The following is a 12,994-nucleotide window of genomic DNA, read 5'->3' on the forward strand; positions in this document are numbered from 1 at the left end:
AAAAAAAAAAAAAAGAAAGAAAGAAAAAAAAGAAAAAAAAAGAAAGAAAGAAAGAAAAGAAAAAAGGAAAAACTTCCAATATCAAAAACTACTATCCAGTTCGGCAGAGATTTTGCTCATGTCACCGAGGAACATGCGAGGTTCCGACACACACCTTTGTTGTTTCAGTTTTGTCTTAGATCAGTGAAAATACCAACCAGTGTTTATGTGGGAACCGCACTCAGCCATCAGTTGCAACCGTGGGTCAGGTACAAATACAACAGTTTGTCAAGTCAACTGAAGGGGCTTCGGTGAGACTCAACTGGCCATATGGAATTTAGAAACAGTGTAGCGTATATTTTATTGTATATTTTATATAAATTGTAGATTTTATTTGTAAACTGTGTGCTTGCATCCTTTATGTCAGTACGGTTTATAATAAACTTACATACGTCTGGATGTATCTGTGCACGTGTGTATAGAGACAGAGACAGAGAAATAAATACACCCCACACACGCGTGCGCACGCATGCACACACACATAAATAGGCTTACGTTTACTTGTCACCATGTACCAGCACATCACAGCTTTCAGACAGCAGGGGGGCAGGTCCCAGCCTGTCTTCTCGGCGCAGAAGGCACACGGCTTGGCCTGGCCAGTCCGAGCACGGGCTTGGGGAGGGCACCTGAGGCCAGGAGAGCGGGGACTGGTGAGGGAGTAGCACCTGGGCCCTCAAAAGGTGAGAGGGCACGAAACCCGAGACCACAGCGGCAGTGGCCACAGATCAGGCCTTCGACCCGCCCACTCGGGCCTGGAGAGGCCCTCTTGGCCTCAACCGCTCATTGAGTCGGTGGCCGGGAGCCTGCCCGGTCAGATAAAGGAAGCGGGCCCTGCCCGGGCACCAGGGGATCTGAGGGGCCCTGGCCGCCTGCATCCTCACGGCGCCCCTCTCTCTTGGTTCCACCTGCCACAGGCTCCTGGACCAAGGCCCCGCCCTGGCCCTCTCCCGGTGGGTGCTCTCCTGGGGCAGGGGGCAGTGCACAAACCACACCCCCAAACTGTTCCCTGTGGCTCTTTCCCTTATGGCGTAGCCGCCCCACCCCTGCCAGCCTGTGTCCTGGCCACACTGCAGCGGCTCTAGTCACTCTGACCCACTCGGTGTTCCCAGACAGCCCGGTTGGCTCAAAGCTCAAGGCTTTGCTCGTGTGAGTCACTCCTGGTCATGGCTGTCCCACTCCACCCCCGCCCCTTCTCACCTGCTCTCTGCGTCCTGGACAGCCCGCCCCTGCCTTGCCCCATCCTTTGGTGACACAGGTGGGGCCCCAGAGGCAGGTTAGCTGGCTCCGCAGCTGAGGCGGCTGCCGAGAAGCTGACCTCGCACAGAGCAGCCTCGCGGCCCTCCTTGGGCTGTGCCACAAGGCACACGGGGCCCAGAACGGGCTCCTTCCAAGCTGTCGCCCTCAATGCGCCAGCCAGCCACCTCTCCTACACGCTCTGGGTCACCTGGAGCGCGGGGCAGCCTGGAGCCCCCGTGGTACCCACCCCTCATGCTTGACGTGTGCCTTTCAGGCCCTTCCCCAGCACCTCCGCCCTCCCCCCAGACCTACCGTATCATTTCACCCTGCTGCCACTCGCAGAGCTGGGACAGGGTCTCCAGGAAAGGAAGGAGTGGGGCTTTGCCCCCGGAGGCCGGGGCTGCAGCTCCCTCTTCCCTCTGTCTCCTCGACACAGATTCGGGCCACACAGATGTCCCTTAGGTCCTGCTCGCTGATTTCTTAGGTCTCTGGGGTGACAAGGCAGGGAAGGGGTGATCATCGATGGCACAGTAGGAGACCAGCCAGGGCAGAGGCCCGTGGCTTGAGGTCCACAGCCCCAGCCTGTCGGCCCCTCGGACCAGGCTGTGAACGCCGACGGCTCCCCGACCAGGCTCACCACAGAGATAGGCCACAAGGGGGCAGCCCTGGGGTGCTCTGCTCGTGCCCCTGGCCTGGCTCCCTCTTGGCCCACTCCGGGCAGGGTGTAGGGAGGAGAGCAAGTGAAAGCCAGCTGGTGAGCGGTTGTCAATGTTTATTTATTTTATTTTTTTTTTCGGTACACGGGCCTCTCACCGCTGTGGCCTCTCCCGTTGCGGAGCGCAGGCTCCGGACGCGCAGGCTCAGCGGCCATGGCTCACAGGCATAGCCGCTCCGCGGCATGTGGGATCCTCCCGGACCGGGGCACGAACCCGTGTCCCCTGCATTGGCAAGCAGACTCGCAACCACTGCGCCACCAGGGAAGCCCCGTCAATGTTTATTGAAAAACGAGGTGGAGGGTGGGCGCCAGCGGCAGCAACCTCCACTGGGGCACGGGCCGGGGGAGGGGCCGGGAGAAGGCTCTAGGGCTGAGGGGCAGGTTAGGCCAGGGCCAGGGGAAAGCTTGGCAGGCGCACAGGCCCGCCAGGACGGGCAGCAAGGCACTGGCCCGGGTCCAGCTCCAGGCCACACGGCCCGGCTGAACGGCGGAGGCTGGCACTGCCCTGCTGCAGGGAGTGCGCCTCGTCACCCGGGACAGCAGCGTTACCGAGCCCCTGGCTCAGGCCTTGAGACTCGGGCCGTCGGGTGGCACATACATGGGCTCGACACGGGCCCAGCTAAGGGCATGCTCGTCAGCCCAGGCGAGCAGCTCGGCGGCGCGGTGCAGAAAAACCATGAGCCGGCTGTGCACGTGGCCCTCGGCTCCGCCTGGACGTAGCGGCGGAAGAGGCTGCCCAGGCTGTAACCCTTGCCGCCCTGGGCCCGGGTGCCATGGCTGTGGGCATGGTCCAGGCCCTGCGGCGCCAGCAGCGTACCCAGGCAGCTCCGTGCACAGCAGGGGGAAGTCATAATCGAAGCCGTTGTGTGCCACGAGGCACAAGGGGCCCTCCTGGCAGCTCAGGAAGGCCTGAGGTGTCTGCACCACAGCGCCGTCAAAGCCGGCCTTCGGGCACCGGCCAGGCCCTCGTTGCTCAGGCCGGTGATCTCACTGGCCTTGGCAGTGGACGGGCGCTCCGGGCTCATGCAGAGCGTGAGCTCGTCCGGGACCTGGGGCAGCACCGGGGCGTCAGACTCATCGCGCTTGGGGTTCTCCAGCAAGGAGCGGTGGACGGCAAACGGGGAGATCTCGGCGATCTTGGGGTCCACACTGGGGAGCCCGGTGGCTTCCAGGTCCAAGAAGACGAAGGTCTCAGCCTGGGGTCCCTTGGACATGGTGATGTTTTCACAGGGACAGTGAAGCCTACAGCTGCCCAAACAAGAGGCACAAAACCCGAGGGCCAAAGAGATGGGGATGCCTGGAGTTGGCCACCCACAGCCGTGCCCATGGCCAAGGTTCCAACCCTTCTGGGTTCACTTCCTGCCACTTCCCAAGCTGGGACCCAGAGACCAGGCCCTGTTACTTCTGTCCAGGATGAGGTGTCCTAGGGGGCTTGTCACCCCATCCATTGTGTCCTTCAGTCCCTCCCCGACCATCCCCACTTCTACCACCCAGTAAACAGCATAAGGAAGGCCTGATGTGCCCAGACCCCGGCCCAATATACGGACAGGAAGACTATGCCAGGTCCATGTCACTGGGGACTTGGGGAGATGCAGCCCAAGATGGTCACTGACACACAGCGGCCAGGAGCCTCAGGCACACACCCCTGGGGTCGGCTGCCGGGACGCACACAAGAGGGCACCTGAGAAAGCCCTCGCGGTGATCCCCAGCCTCCCTGGCTTGGCCTGTGCCCTGGCACGCGGGTGCTGGCCCCAACCCGGCCCCCCGCCTGTCTCCGGGCCGCCAGCAGCTGCCATGCTGGCTTACCGGGAGCGGGCACTGCTTGGCTTCCTGGGCTGTTGGGCACCCGTCTCCACACAGGCTGCTCCGAGCTGCCTTTAATCTGTGGCCGCGCCCCCCTCCCCCCAGCTGCCTGTCGGGCAACCAGGAGGCCTGAGGCTGCAGGACCTGTGCTGCCAGCTCGCAGCCCCCTCGCTCGCCCACAGCCGCTGGGACACATGTCCCGTGTTTACAGATCGGAAATCCAGCTCCCGGGCCGCAGGCGGGGTCCCAACGATGAGCGAGCAGCGCAGTCCAGGCCGAAGGAACGTGTTGTCACAGGCGCGAGGAGGAAGCCCGAGCCCTCCGCTCAGCCCTGCCTCCCAGTGTGACTTAGGTTCAACACCCAGCCCCAGGCTGGGGCATCTCCCACGGGGGCATCTCCAAGGCACAGCTCCCCCAGTCACCAGTGAGCCAGTTGCCCCTCGTGAAGCTGAAGTGAGCTGTAAGGACAGGCCTTGTGGCTCATCTTCCACCAGGAATGGGAGATGGTATCTGTTTCTCGGACATAATGACCCAGAACTTCTCAGGAGCCTTTAGCAGAGGCTGCCAGGGAAGGAACAAGGGAAGCGAGGCAGGTGGGAGCAGCCCTCCACCGAGCCCTGTGAGAGCGGGGGTGGGGGCAGCCTGGAGCCACCCAGACCCCAGGCTCCGGGGCCTTCCCAGCCCCAATGGCTCAGGCAAGGGTGAAGGGCACAGTCAGAACAGGAGGGGAATGAGACGGCCCTCTGTGATCCAGGAAGCGGGTGACCTCATCCCCGGGACCTCCTCCCAGGGCAAGACATGCCAGCACTTGGCAGTGGGCGCTCCCAGGCCCAGTCTCCTGCCGCAGGTCCTCCAGAGTCCCCTGGTCTGTAAAGCTGTCAGTGAACCTGGACTGTGGTGCCCAGGGGCCTGCCCGTCCTCCCACCTCCCAGGGCAGCCATCTAGGGTATGCTCCAGGCAGGCAGGGGACCAGGCCCGGGGGCTCTGGCAGCCCAGGTGGGAGGGGGCCCGGCGCCCAGCCCCTGGAGCCTCCTTGTCTGCAGCAGCCACAGGGGCCTTGGGGAAACGAAGGCGCAGATGCAGGGGCAGGACATCGTGGGCCCAAGCGAGGCGGCGACCAAGCGCCGAGGGATACCCCTCCCCCACGGCCTTCCTCCTGACGCTGGGCTCAGCGAGGCGGGGCCCCACCAGTGGTGCCGGCTCCCGCGCTTGAAGGGAGGGAGGTGGCTGTGAATGGCGCCCTGCTCACGGGAGATACAGAGAACAGCTTCCTGGCCAACCAATCAGGCCACCGGCAAGAATCCCCCAGGCCAGTGCCGGGTGACCTGGGGAGGAAGGAGGAGGAAGCACACGCTCCACTGGCCGCGACCCAGACGCAGTGGGCGCCAGCGGCCAGGCCGTGGGGCAGCAAGGAGACCTCACGGGGCATCCCCAAGGCCGGCCCCAGGGGAGGCAGCGGAACAGGGCAGGGGGCCGGGCGGGGAGCTCTGGCGGCATTCAGCCAGAGGTCGTGACGAGGCATCACCAAGCTTAACAGGGAGTGGCGGTGGCTCGTGGGACGGGCAGGATGGGGCAGACACCTAAGCGGCCCAGGCCGCACAGACGAGGGCAGGATTCACTTCGTGATACAACAAGAACTAACACACCACCGTAAAGCAATTATACTTCAAGAAAGATGTTTTAAAAAAAAAGTAGGCTGGAGGCAACTTCTTAGAACCTGAGCTTTCTTTTGTCCCCAGCTCACACCGCCCCGCCCCACCTCCGGGCCCTCGTCACGCCCCCCACCAATCGCTGAAGGTACGGAGCACGTGGAGGGCAGCCCCGGGAGCACGTGGAGGGCAGCCCGGGGAGCACGGGGGCTGGCCACTGCCTGGCTCGTCAGGGCAGAGCGCCCTGCTCCCAGGCTACTGCAGGCCATTGGGCAGGCCATCGTTGAAGACCTTGTATTTCCAGGTTACCCCTCCCATTCTGATGGCTGCAGAGAAAAGAAAACAGCAAAGTCAGTCCAGCACTTCCCAGCCCGTCTCTCCACTGGCCTTCCTCAGGTCCCAGGCCCCACCCCCGAGCCAGGAGCCGTGAAGGGAGCCAGGGCCCGGTGAGCACGGCTGGAAGCCCCTGTGGGCGCCAGGCCGAGCCCCAGGCCGGGGTCCACTCGCTTGGCCACGTCCCTGCCCACCCCTGTCCCCGGAGCCCAGGAGCAAGGGCCTGTTCCGATTTTGATGCTGTGTGGATTTTAGTCAGACCAGCAACCGGTGCACACCCGTCCTCTGCCCTCCCAACTGGCATTTGGTCGCGCCCACCCCAAGGGCGACTCTGAAGTCAGGAATCATGCGGTGGGCCTCAGCCACCCTCCCTACTCAGCATCGACACTCCCTCTGGGGACGGTCACGTGTCTCCGCAGATAGGATCTGGGGGTGTCATTTGCCTTTACTAAATCCTCAGGTTTTCCCAACCTCTAGACGCCCCAGCCCCGCTCTGCTCCTGGGGCTCCCCCGACGCCGGGCGCGTCCTCAGCTCACACGTCTCTCCTTTGTTCCAGGCCCTCGTCCTGCCTTGCCTTCTCTTGGCTCAGGGCTTGGCTGGGTCGTGTTGTCTCTGGCAGCCTGGGCCCTGCTGCTGTGCCCCTGCTACTCCAGATTGCGGGAGACTAGGCCTGGGGATGCGTCTTCGGGATCCACCTGCTCTGTACTCAGCCCTCAGCTCTGCGACCTCCGCCCTCCTCCTTCCTTCCTTTCTCCGCACCAGGCCTCTGTGCTGCTTTTCTTTGTCCTCGTTTTGTTTATCAGCCCCATTCTTAACTCCTAAGGCTGCCTGCTTGCGCTTCTCCTTGTTGGTTCTTCCTAGTTTCCTAGGTATGTTTGGACAAGATACTATGTTAATTCAACTTGGTCGGAAAGTTCTGTTATCTGAATGACCCATGAGGCCTACTTTTCCAGGTCTTTCTTCTCCCTTCCGTGGTGTTGGTCCAGGCTGGGGAGAGGAGGGCCTCAGAGGCCAGAAGGAGGTGGCTTTCACCTGGCCACCAGCCGTGTCAGGAGAGCAGGCTAGTCTCCCTGGGAGCGCCAATCTGTACGGACCTGCTCTGCTTACGCCCTCTGCTTCCAGCCCACCTGCCACTGTCCCCTCCCTGGGACTGCCGGCCACACAGCCGTGGGGCCGTCCTCTTGGTTGCAGCCTTTTCCCCCCATTGCATCCATCGAATTGTCTCCATGGATTTTGCTGCTTCCAGAAACCTGTTTGTTTTCAAAATGCATTGATATCTTGATGGCCTGGGAGGCAGAAGGGGCTTTGGGTCCGCCCAGTTGAGCCGGTGACGGGTGAATGACGATGGGACGAGCTGCCCGCCCACGTCGCCAAGGCCCTGCCCACACACTCGAGGCCACGGCTCCGGGCGCCAGCCCTGTAGGCGCACCCAGTCCCCTCACTCAAGCCCCTGACTTCAGGTGTGGGGACGTGCGACCAACATAGCCTGGCTACTGGCACCCAGATCGGTGGCCTAGCTTCTTATACGGGGAGGTGAAGTAGCACAGACACACGGACCTCCCACAGTGGCGGGCCCGAGGCCGCAGAGACCAAGGCCCTTACTCTCTCAGGTAGACACAAGGGAAACGCCAAGGCCCTTCCAACTGGCCCCTGGTGTGGAGTTGCCAGGGGTCATTTCTCTGCTGTGTCTATAGCCCAAGAACGAGTCTCAGACAACACGAGGAAGCGACACTGACCACGGCTGGGCTGGAGGGCTGAACGGGAAAGGGCGCTCCCCCCTTTGGTGCAGTGCTTGCACTCTAGACTCTCTGGATTCCATGGCAAGCAGACACTTCTCTGCAGGCACAACACAGGGGGGGAAGCGGAGGGGTTCACGCAGCTTAGGCGGGAAAGGCGAAGGCTGCCGCTGTCCTGTGAGCACAGGGCAGGTGGCACGCCGTGGAGAGCACTCGTGGTCACTAATGTACTAACGAGAGCATGGGCTGCAAGCACAGTGCTAAAAACTACACACACAGGGGCGAGACTCACAGCAACAGCGGTGATGAGGATAAATGTTAGGGTGGATGTTTACATGGGGGCTTCTGCTGCAGTCCAGTCAGAAAGAGACACTCCTGGGTGCCCAGGTATACGTGTGGTGAGTGCGTGCACGAGGCCAAGAGCGGCGAGAAGGCCCGCAAATTCACGCAGACAGCCCCCCAAGGGAGGGCTCGGGGCTATGCGGCCTGAAGCCAGTCCTTGGGGGTGCACTGGGTGGGGGGATTGACAGGCAAATGCTGGAGTCGCCGTTGCCTCAGGCGGTGGATGAGAGTCGGGGCAAACAGCAGACCAACCAGAAGGCGCAGAAGGAGAGGATGGGAAAGGAGATGCCCACGAGGGCTCTGCAGAGCTCCGACAGTCCTGGGAATCTAGAAGGCCACGCGCACGCCCGGGGTTGTGCGGGCACCCGGAAGAGACCTGAGACGGCCCTGAGCCGGTGCCTCTGCTCGGCCTCTAAGAGGGTGGGAGCAACAAGAAGTGCGGAGGCCAGGAGAGTCGTCAGCCACCTGGCCGAGCGTGGATGAGAAACACGAAGCTACGTATACCCAGGGAGCTCAGCAACCTCCAAACGAGAGGAACGCAAAGCGACCCGCACCAAGACACACTATTATCAGACCGCCAAAAGCCAAAGGGCCCTTGCACATTGACGATCAGAGGAGAAATTCTCTGTGTAATACATGTTCACTGGGGAATACGTGCAGGCTGCAGAGCGGGATAAAGAAAGACTAAACGAGGCACGTTCCAGTTCTTAGCCGGGGTTGTGGTTACACAAGTACCGGCTTTAAAGTCATTGGAACTGGATTGAAGGGGAAATATCCAACTTTTCACTTCTCTCTCTCTAAGACTCAGAGAGAGAAAAGGCCATTTTTCTTATCACAAAAGAGCAACAACAACAGAAACCTTTTCTGAGTGTTTTCTTCCCTATGAAAAATAGACTTACTCAGAAAAAGAAGTTTAAAATTAAATTCAGATACAACTTTGCCCCTATCCAACAGCAGAAAGGTTGGAAGGTTCAAAGCCAGCGCTGACGAGGATCAGTAAGATGGAGACCGCTGGCCTCACCGACAAGACAGCGGGAGCCCCGCCTCGGGATGGAAGCGCAAATGTCGAAACATGTTCACTGCGACCTTTTTTAAATATTGACGATCAGAGGAGAAATTCCCTGTGTAATACATGTTCACTGGGGGATATGTGCAGGCTGCAGAGCGGGATAAAGAAAAACTAAACGAACTAAAACACCTCTGATTCCAACACAGAGCAAACCAGCGTCCACGTTCTAGCTGAACTCCTAGAAGGGATTCTTCTACATTTTTTTCCCTTTAGATAAGTGAAATCATACTGTATATTTCTTTTTTGTGCGTGTGGTTTTTTTTTTGCGGTACGCGGGCCTCTCGCCACTGTGGCCTCTCCTGTCGCGGAGCACAGGCTCTGGACGCGCAGGCTCAGTGGCCATGGCTCACGGGCCCAGCCGCTCCGCGGCACGTGGGATCTTCCCGGACCGGGGCACGAACCCGCGTCCCCTGCATCGGCAGGCGGACTCTCAACCACTGCGCCACCGGGGAAGCCCCTGTATATTTCATTTTTAACCTGCATTTTCCTTTTAGCATTACACGATACACATTTGCTCATGTCAGTACTGTAAATCCTGCGACAGCATCGTGTGGAACGGTATAAAACTAAAAATGACCTACAGGGTCAGTAGTAGAAAATGTTAAGTAACTTATAGCAAATGCCTGAAAGGAAGTGTCTGATGATTAAAAATGTGACTTCAAGAACATGGGAAAACGCTTAAAATGAGATCCAAGGGAGAGAATATAATAGTGTACACATGTCGTAATTCTACTCACCTTACACAAAGAAACAAAAGATGATGAGAGGAAACGGAGTAGAGGGACACAGACCGAAATATTAACACCGACCATCTCCGGGCCACCACATTACGTGATGCTTTTAGTTTACCTCTGCGCGTCTTTACGTTATCCCAATTTCCTACAATTAATGTTTTTATTCTATAATCCGTCAGAAGAGTTTTCAAGGGAAGGAAAACCTTAAGCACTGGAAAAAGAAGAAGAAAAGTGAGGGGCCAGTCCCCAAATGAGGGTCAAGCACAGAAGGAGGCAGGCACTAAGCCGAGGTGCACCGTGAAGGCCCTGTCCCTGCCCACCAGACGGGTGGCCACAGCCACAGAAAAGTGGTGACCACGTACCTAGATTCATCACAGAATTGTTGCTGCCCCAACAGATCTGCTTGCCCTGCTGCTGCTTCGCCATCCGCACGGCTTTCACCGAGGTGTCAGTGACCTCCACGACCGCTTTCAACAGCTGGGAGGGAGGGAGGGAGGGCCAGGTTGACGCCAAACATGTGCGTCCACCCACCAGCCCAGGGTGAGGGCAGGTCTCCCAGCTGGAGAGTCACCCATCAGAGCTCCCCAGGCTAACTCCCTCCCCCCCGGCCCAGCGGGGACGCCACACTCTCACGGACCCCATCCCACACTGAGGCCACGCAAAGCCAGGGTCACGGTGGGAAAAACACTGTCCCAAAGTAAAAGGGCATTTCTGACGGGAGAGGACTGTGCCCTAACTCAGCCTGTTGGTAGAACTGCAAAGGACAAGCTGGTCAGAGGTTTGGAAGTCTAGGAGCTTTTTTGTTAAAAAAAAACCAAGGCCAGCATCATGGAAGCCCTGAGCACGTGTCAGAGTTCCACGCAGCAGCGCGAGGCCACTTTTCCTCATCTGTCTGAACCGGGTCAAGGGCACAGACAGGCAAACATCTGTCTATCTGTCTGGCATAGTTCTTGGCCACACAAGAACGAACAGGCTGTGATACATTTGGGTGTTTCGTGAAGACAGAGTGAGGCCAATACAGGGACAGAAGCTGGAGGCGGGACGAGGGTCTCCCACATTCAGCTAGGACCCAGTGCAGGCCGTGCAACCCGGGGTCTTGGCTCAGTTGGCACTCCCCTCCATGGCACCGTGAGAAGTGCCTGCCCCAACCCGCCACCCACTCGCAGGGAGTCCAAGCCTGTCCAAGCCCTCAGGTCCCTCACTGGGGGCTAGGGTGGCGCCTGGGAGGGAGAGGGAGGGGTGAGGGTGATGCTTACTTGGCTGCATGAGGTCAGAGTCTGGTACACGGCCTGGATGATGGGGCCGCACGGGCGGAGGTTGGGGCCTGGGCGCTGGCAGCAGTCTCCCAGCTCATCGTCGTAGACTTGCAGGAAAGCCACGATGAGCTGCCGGAAGTCAGAGATGACCAGGCGCAGCTTCTGGTCTAGGGTGCTGGCGTCGGCCCCACCCACAGCGGCTCCTTGCTTGTGCTGTGCAAAGCACTGCAAAGCCAGAGGCGGAGGGTCCCTTGAGGCTGCCCTGCCTGTCACGGGGCACCAGGTCCCTAACCCACTTTGTGAGGCGGGGTCTGCCGCCCACTCCATGCTTCCCCAAACTGGGAGACAGACAGAAGACCAGAGGCCTGCATGGGCCTCAACATCCTCCTCGCGACCTCAGTAACGAGGCTGGGTCCAGGGCTGCGGGGAGGGCCACACGCCGAAAGCCCACCCGAGGACGGTCCTGTCCACTCCTCAAAGAGCCTCCCCACTCCTGCCTTCACGGAGCCTGAGTACCCATCACATTCTAGAAACTGGTGGGCACCCACCACCTCGCTTAGGCCTCCCGACACACTCATCATAAAGACGGGGTGTCTGAGGCTGGGGTGGGCGACGTGCCTCGCCTTGGGACACGTAGTGGGGCCCCTGCGCCCCTACGGCCGGCGCCTCACCTCCACCCTGAGCGACTGCAGCTTCGAGGCACTCTCCTGCAGCTGCCGGGCCAGCTCTGCCACCTTGTCGTCCTCTGACTCGATGGAGGGGCTGGCCCTGCAGGGAGAGAAGGGGGGACACTTCTGCCCTGTGCCATCACGGGCACTGGGGCACCTGTGGGCCACGCACAGAAGGCTCTGTCCCAGGTAACAGACCGAGCGGGGCGTGTACCTCTGCCAGGCGTTGCTCTGCTTGTCGAGAAGTGGCTGCACACCCAGGGGCCACGCATCACACTCGGGGCTCAGGAGCGTCTGCAGGTGGGGGCTCAAGAAGAACTCCCCCAGCAGCGCCTCATTCTTCTCCCTGGTGTCCTCGAAGTGCTCTTTCACACTGCAAAGGCAGCCCCAGGGCCACGCCATCATCGGCCAGAGACCCAAGAGGCCAGATGAGACCAGGCAGAGAAGCCAGGAGAAGGCATCTCCTCCAGTCTCCGAGAGCCCACGCACGTGCGGAGACACCGCGGGTGCCCACCCTCCGCCAGGGTCAGCCCACGTTCTCCGAGGCCCACACCACACCTTCATGCCGACAGCCTGGCACCTCGGGTGGCACCCCGGGTGGCACCCCGGGGTGGGGGTGGGGCTTCCTGCCTAGGCTTGCGGCCCACAGCTCCTGGGCCAGGGAGCAGCCGCCTCTACGGGAGCGGGGAGCGGAGCCCCAGCCGGAGCTGTGCCCGGGGCTGGGCCCCTAGCCCCTCCAGCTCCAGACGGAGGACCCAGGGCGCCCACCGGCCGTTCCAGGGAGGGCCCGTCCCGAGCCTTTACCTGCAGCAGCTGGAGCCTCCAACAGTCAGGCTCCGGACCACGTCCAGCAGCTGGTCCATGAAGCGCAGCTGCTTCTGGGCACAGGCCCGGCCCTGGGCAGGAAAGGCCACATGCACTCACTGGCCAGGCATGCCACGTGCCCCCAGCCCGCAACTGGCCCCTACCCAGCAGCGTCGTGGACTGGCCTGGGGCCCCTGGCACAGCAAGACAGGCCATGGCTGTGGCCTGCGCCGAACCCACTCCTTGCGGGGAACAGGAGCTCGTCCCCAAGGGGCGGCAAGCAGCCAGGCCTTACAGCCAGGCTTCCCAAGTGGCAGCTGACTCAGCCCCCTACCCCAAAGGCGGCTGGGACTCCCGGCAGGGAGCTGTCCGGCCAGGAGCTCAACTCCTTCCTCCTTCCAGAAAGGGGAGGAGGCTCACGGCTGATCCCCATGGTGTAAATACAACCTGAGGGGCCCAGCCTGCTCCCTAGAGCCCTGCATAAGCAAGGATGCTGGGAAGTAAGTTGGGCCTGGCTCTCCGCTCGAGCTCCTCGCTGGCCTGCCCTGACACACCGCTATTCTGGGGAACGCACCAGAATGATGCGCTCAGCCAGCATCACCTCTGACT

General features: G+C 60.7%; 2 protein-coding genes across 3 annotated transcripts in view; both read right to left on the minus strand.

Annotated features, from left to right (window-relative positions):
* Positions 1 to 2,551: 2,551 nt before the first annotated feature.
* On the minus strand, positions 2,552 to 3,207 carry TREX2 (three prime repair exonuclease 2). Its single transcript, XM_024755804.1, is given in 4 exon segments — positions 2,552 to 2,691; positions 2,694 to 2,815; positions 2,817 to 2,949; positions 2,952 to 3,207. Coding segments are annotated over 4 exon segments (648 nt in total). The 5' UTR covers positions 3,205 to 3,207.
* Positions 3,208 to 5,452: 2,245 nt separating this feature from the next.
* The window catches only part of HAUS7 (HAUS augmin like complex subunit 7), a 16,662-nt gene continuing 9,120 nt past the window's right edge, over positions 5,453 to 12,994 (minus strand). Inside the window, exons 4-9 of one of the 2 annotated variants that reach the window (XM_024755832.1) lie at positions 12,386 to 12,477; positions 11,796 to 11,954; positions 11,585 to 11,681; positions 10,914 to 11,042; positions 10,020 to 10,134; positions 5,453 to 5,768 (exon numbers count right to left, since the gene is read on the minus strand). In XM_024755832.1, coding sequence (XP_024611600.1) covers positions 5,698 to 5,768; positions 10,020 to 10,134; positions 10,914 to 11,042; positions 11,585 to 11,681; positions 11,796 to 11,954; positions 12,386 to 12,477 — 663 coding nt within the window. In that variant the 3' untranslated portion in view covers positions 5,453 to 5,697. Of the gene's footprint in view, positions 5,769 to 10,019; positions 10,135 to 10,913; positions 11,139 to 11,584; positions 11,682 to 11,795; positions 11,955 to 12,385; positions 12,478 to 12,994 lie in introns of both variants that reach the window. The other variant, XM_024755831.1, reaches the window with a different exon arrangement.

Source organism: Neophocaena asiaeorientalis, unplaced genomic scaffold (genome assembly GCF_003031525.2).
Source record: "Neophocaena asiaeorientalis asiaeorientalis breed wild unplaced genomic scaffold, Neophocaena_asiaeorientalis_V1.1 scaffold1004, whole genome shotgun sequence".
Taxonomy (NCBI): domain Eukaryota; kingdom Metazoa; phylum Chordata; class Mammalia; order Artiodactyla; family Phocoenidae; genus Neophocaena; species Neophocaena asiaeorientalis.